We start from the raw sequence: 6296 nt of genomic DNA, 5'->3' as shown, positions 1-6296 counted from the left end.
CAGAGCTTGCGTGCAACATGACAGGAATGCATGAGATGCTTTACAGATTCCTCCTCGTCTGCAGTTAGGGCACAGAGAGGCCCCATGATAGTTCCTCTTCCTGAGATTGTCCCATGTGAGGATCTTGTTATGACATAGGAGCCAGAGAAAAGTGGAAATTTTCGGACATTTGGTAGGGTCCCAAACTTTGCTCCAGAGAGTGTATTTCACTATATGTTCCTTGATAATAATATTATAAGCCTCTCTTGTAGTAAAGGTACCTCTTTCTTCATATCCCCATCTACAAATATCCCTTTCTTTAGAAAGTTGTATTCTCCTTTTCATTAATTCTGAGTCAAGAGTTTGTTGAACTTGTGGAGTTCCTTGTCTTATAATTTGATCTGCTTTGATCCATTGCCTGTGTCCTTGAGTAGACGAGGGATTCCAAAAGTTTTTAGCCTTATCATGAGTCTGCATGTCCTGATCCGGAAGCTGCTGATGACAAATTAGGTCCTTTAACTTGGGCATCTGCTGCCAGGAATCTTCCCAAAATCTTGCAGTGTTGCTGTTCTTAACCTCCCAGAAACTATGTTGCTGAATGAGGCTTCTGTGCTGCTTGGCCGAGTTCCAGATTAGGGAGCCTACATTAACTTTTGACATGCGTATTAGCTTCTCCAATGGGTAGTTTCTTGCATACTTTGCTGTCCAGAGAGTAGCCCAGGGGGTAAGGGGTGTAGTAAGCCATTTCCACCAAATACGAGCCCCCATGACTTTGTTGCTATAGGAGGGATCCCTTAATCCTGTGCCACTGCTGCTTTTTGGAAGACACATTGTGTCCCATTTGACGAGAGCCCATTTGTGGTTGTGACCTATGCTGCCCCAAAAAAAGGATATTTGGAGATGCTTGATTTCTTTGAGAACCCATTTGGGAGCCACGAGAATGGAGAAAAGGTATAGCGGCATGGACTGAAGAACAAATTTTATAAGGAATAGACGACTCGCCATATTTAGAGCTCTATGTGTCCAAGAGGTGAAGCAAGCCTCCAATTTTTCTAAGAGGATCTTCCATGACGAATGCTTCAGGGGCAAGACAGTCAAAGGAGCTCCTAAATATTTGGAAGGAAGGATGGCAATAGAAAATCCAAGGATGCAGGCTATAGCTGCTTGGGTAATAGCAGGGGTATGGAAAAAGAATATCTAGGATTTGGATTTATTGATCGAAGTTCCTGAGGCATCCGAGAAGTCTGTCAGTAAAGGTTTGAGCTAACGAGCTTCCTGGATGGAGGGATGACCAAAAAGCATGTTTTCATCTACAAATTGCTGGTGAGTGAAGGCAGAAGAATTGTGAAGAGACAGGCCTCAGAGGAACTGAGATTGCTGAGCTGATTTAATGCTACGTCCTAGTCCTTCATCCATAATAACGAAAAGGAAAGGGGAAAGAGGGTCTCCCTGCCTGATTCCCCGAGAATGATGAAAAGTAGAGGATGGAATACCATTGATCAGAATAGAAAAGAAGGAAGAGGATAAGAGACTCATAACCCATCTTACCCAAGGAGGAGCAAAACCAAAAGCAGTTAGAATTTTTTTAATGTACAACCAGCTTAAGATGTCAAAAGCCTTCGAAAGATCTATCTTAAGGAGCATACCTAGCTTCTTGGATTGCTTCAAGGAGTGGATTATTTCATGAGTTAGGATAATACCATCCGTAATCTACCGACCTTCAACATATCCAGATTGCTCAGGTGAAATAATGAGAGGCAGCAGCAATTTGAGCCTGGAAGCGATGACTTTGGAAACTATCTTGTAGATTATATTGCACAGAGAAATAGGCATGTACTTGTCAGGAGTACTGGGCTAATCCTCCTTGGGAACTAGGGAAATGAATGTGGCATTCATTCCAGGAAACATCCATCTTAAGGTTCTTGATTCCTCAACCACCTGCCAAACTTCCATTTTTATCAATTCCCAGAAATTGTGGAAGAAGTTGGAGGTGAATCCATCCGGGCCTGGGGCCTTTCCCGCTTTCAGCTGACGAACTGCCATTTCAACCTCCTGTAAGTCCACCTACCTGAGAAGAAGTTGGTTATTCTCCTCTGAAATAATTTTGGGAATATTTCGAGTAATTTTTTCTATGGCTGGAAATCTATCTACCTGAGGCTCTTGATGCGCTTGCTTGAAATAGTTTAGAAGTTCACCTTCAATTTCTTCATGTGTTTCCACCTTAGCCCCCTGCTCATTTTGAATGTGAGTTATGTTGTTATTCATTCCGCATTGGATGGTGGTACTATGAAAATTTTTTGTGTTTTTTTCACCATCCTTAAGCCATCTTATTCTCGATTTTTGCCTCCATAGCATGTCTTCCTGTTTAGCCCTCTCTATGATTTGCACCTCAAGAGCTTTTTCCTATTCTGCCAGATCCTCAGAACGACCTTCAATGATAATCCTATGCTGCAGATGTTTCATGTCTTGATCGAGGGCTTGTTGAGCTTGGAAAATAATACCAAAAGAAGTGTGGTTCCATTGTTTAATCTGTTTTTTGAGATGCTTGAGATTCTACTGAAATTGAAACATCTTTGAACCATTTGGAGGGGAGAAATTGTTCCATTCTAAGTTGATTAAATTGTTGAAATCCGGGTGTGACATCCAGAAAGCCTCGAATCGAAATGGTCTTCAGGTTGTGTTGCCAGGACGAGTCCATTGAAGGGAGATTGGCCAGTGATCAGATCCCGAGTAAGGCAGGATGGACGAAGCAAAGTCTCCACCAATATGAATAGCGTTGTCTGAAAGCAAAAATCTATCCAAACGGGAGGCTATCTGATGCGGCCCTGCTCTTTTGTTGTTCCAAGTAAAGAGTCCATTATTGAAAGGCAGGTCAATAAGCCAGTTGTTCTGAATGAATTCTTTTAAGGGTATCCGTTCCTGACTTCCCCTGTTCCTACCTCCCCTCTTTTCTTCCAGCCTAGTGATCATGTTGAAGTCACCCCCTGAAATCCAAAGTGGGTGCAGCCTGTCAGAGTTGATAGCTGAGAGGGTGTTCAGGATTTCTGCTTTATGCAAAGCCTCCTGGGGGAAATACACATTAGATAAAAGCCCATGTATATTTGTCCCTATGATGTGAAAAATTGCTTGGATGAAATTCTTATTTGCATGGATGTTGATGAGCCTAATAGCTCGGTTGTCCCATAAGATTGCAAGACCTCCAGATGCCCCATTGGAATCCATGGCAGCGCTGAGACCTCCTGGCCAAACTTTTGCTACAATTCTTACTAGAGCGCTTGAATTGCATTCGGTTTTTTGTAAGAAGAGGATTTGTGGTTTTTCTTGCATAATCATGTTTTTGAGTAGTCTACCATTCCCTGGGCTGTTGAGCCCTCTGATATTCCAAGATATTAGCTTCATTAGGAAGGATTGGGAGTGGTGTTATAGTATCTTGTTAGCTTGGAGTACCTACCAGACTCCACTAACATTTATCCTATTCTGATTGTTCGTTGGAGGTCTATTTTCCTTCCCCGCTTTTTATTATCTTTGGTAATGAATCTCCCATCCCAAGGGTTGCCAGTCTGAACTCCTAAATACTTTTGCCTTTGTGCCCATGAAAGGACCTCCTCCAGATTCTCCAATTGGCGGTCTGGAATTTTGTCAAAGCTTTTTGTTCTACATGCCTGCTCTAGGCCCAAAATCTCTAGTTCCCCAATATCTATACTTTCAGGTTCCTCCTCCATGTGCTGAGATTCATTTAATTCTTCAGTTAGTTCTTCTGCTATTCTTGAATCAGATTGTAAGTTGTCTACCTCCATGACTTGAGAATTCCATGCCGGGATCTTAAGCTTATCTGAGGATGAAGGATCGTTGGGAAGAGGATCTTCTTGGGGCGATTTGGAGTTTGCAGGCTTCGATTGTTTGTTCTTCGTTGCCTCCTTCTCTGGGGGAGCGGGAATTTCAGTGCTAGGGTCACTTTGTCGGGCTAAAGCTTTAAAGTTGTTGCTCATTGAAGGCTTGAATGAGTTGGGTTGAGGCATTTTGGAATTTGAAGCTGATTTCTTGTGGCTTCTTCTTCAACTGGCTACTTTGGTGAATCCATCAACCTCAGGCAGATCTAGATTAGCTGGGTATGAGGGTTTTTGTGTTAAAGGATAGTCCCTGAATAAGTGACCCAAGGCATGAAATCTTCTGCATCTAAACGGCACATGTTCATAATCAATCAACTGAACCCATTCAATATCTTCATGGAATAAACTTACCACATCTGGAAGGGCCTTGTTGAGGTGTATGTAGACGCAGATTCGTGCGTAGGAGGTATATCTTCAGATTTTTGTTTCCTCTGCAACTTTTATAAATTCTCCCAAAACATTACCAATTTCTTGTAGCAAAGTTTCATCCTAGTACTCCACAGGAAGCGAGTACAGTCAAATCCAGACCTGAGCCCAACTAAGATGCTCCTTATTAGGGTTGAAGCGCTCTACCCAACCTCTGAGAAACAGGCTGGCGGCATTGAAGAAATAGGGCCCTCCATCCAGAACCCTGTTCCTGTCTTCCAGGCAGTTAAAAATGGCTGTGAAGAACCCTTTAGGCCCCAGCTATAGGGTGATATGTCCTTTTGGGTTCCATTTCGCTGTTATCCATCCGCGCAGTGCTTTCTCAATTGGCCAAAGTCCTATGAACTTGCCTATCAGAGCATGGTCCCGCATATGCTGTATCTGAGTATTGATTCGGTGGCTGGGAAATACAACTTTCGGACGTTCAGTGGCCACGGGCTTGCAAGTTGTAGAGCTGATCTTGGGTTGTTCTTTGTTATCCTGTTTTGCCTTTTGTGAGTTCAGATCCGTGCTGTTCTCACTCTGATCCTCTGATTTGTCACCTACCTTGTTCTTTTGCTGCCCTTCATCATCCATTGGGGGAGGCGTTGCGCCCTCCCCCTGGGGGGGATTCATGAAGTTCAGAGTTGTATCTCTGGGATTGTCGAGTCATGTTGCCGTCAGAGTTTAGTAGGTCTGCAGCTTTCTGGAGGAACCTGTTGTTACAGAGATCGCCGAAACCCTAAAGTGAAGAGCACGTAACAGAGCCTCACAAGATTTTTCCATCCAAAAAGAAAAATCAACTTTTTCGTAACTTTCTCCTTAACTAACATTTGTTTTTAACTATTTAATCCACTTACCATATACTCTCTCTTGTTTTCACCCACCTAGTATACAAGAACAGTTATGTTTTTAATACAACCAAGTTAAGAGGGCATGTTTCTTTCTTACACTTAAATGTTTTCAATACAACCAAGTTAAGATCACGTGTTTCCTTTTCATATTCCAAAATTATAACATATCTATCTCTATAAACTAACAACAAAACATTGCATAAAAAGGTAAGATTAAAATTAAATTAAAATTAGATTATTATTATTATGATAAATACACCAAATATGGAAAAATTGTTTTCAAACACAACCATGAAAAAAAAGTGTTAGTTTATCAAATACAACTACAAACTTATTAAGCCATCCTAGATCCATCTTAACTCGGATCTATCAAGCACCGAGAGGGATCCAATATCTTTTTTGGCACTTGGTAGATCCAGGTTAAGATGGATCTAGGCTGGTTATATAATACTATATAATATCTATATTTGTATCTATGTGTCTATTTCTTATTCCCTCTCTCTATCTAACTCCCAAAACACACACACTCTCTCTCCATATCTATCTCTCTCTCCCTCCTTCCTCTCTGCCTCTCTCTCTTCCCTCTATCTCTCCTCTCTCCATCGCTCCCTTGTCACTCCCTCTCTCTCTCTACCTTTCTCCTTCTATGTCTTTCTTCTTCCTTCCCTCTCTCTCCCCCTTTAACTTCATCTCTCTCTTCTCTCTCTTAGTCCCCTCTCTCCCTTTCTCTCTCACCTCCCTTTGACACCCCCCCATCACTCTCTCTCTCTCCCCCCTCCATCTTTGTGCCTCCCTCTCTCTCTCTTTCCCTTCTCTCCCTATCTTTATCCCCACCTATTCTCTCTCTCCCCTCCTCTCTTCTCTCCCTCTCTCTCTCCACCTCTATCTCCCTATGCCTTAGTTCTTTCCTCCCTCTCTCTCCACCTCTATCTCCCTATGCCTTAGTTCTTTCCTCCCTCTCTCTCCCCCTCCAACTCCATATCTCTTTCCTCCCACTCTCTTCTTCTCTCTCTACCCTCTCTCTCTTCCTACCTCCTTCTCTCTATCTCCCCCCATCACTCTCTCTCTCTCTCTCTCTCTCTCTCTCTCTCTCTCTCTCTCTCCACCCTCCATCCGTGTCACTATCTCCCTCCCCCTCTCTTACCTTCACTTTGCTTTCTATCATCAC

At 42.8% G+C, this 6296-nt stretch overlaps 1 protein-coding gene across 1 annotated transcript; it reads right to left on the bottom strand.

Moving 5' to 3' along the window:
* Positions 1–2649: 2649 nt before the first annotated feature.
* LOC149161828 (uncharacterized) lies at positions 2650–3201 on the bottom strand. The gene has a single exon (XM_089435012.1). The coding sequence runs from the start codon at positions 3199–3201 to the stop codon at positions 2650–2652; it is 552 nt and encodes a 183-aa protein (XP_089291138.1).
* Positions 3202–6296: the final 3095 nt, after the last annotated feature.

Source organism: Pinus tabuliformis, chromosome 5_2, assembly GCF_031772625.1.
Source record: "Pinus tabuliformis cultivar Carrire ecotype Pingquan chromosome 5_2, CPIR1, whole genome shotgun sequence".
Classification (NCBI taxonomy): Eukaryota; Viridiplantae; Streptophyta; class Pinopsida; order Pinales; family Pinaceae; genus Pinus; species Pinus tabuliformis.
This window is presented reverse-complemented; position numbering and strand designations above follow the sequence as displayed.

Excerpts from the sequence above, each read along its gene's own strand:
- LOC149161828 (XM_089435012.1), bottom strand. The coding sequence starts at position 3,201 with ATGGATTCCAATGGGGCATCTGGAGGTCTTGCAATCTTATGGGACAAC.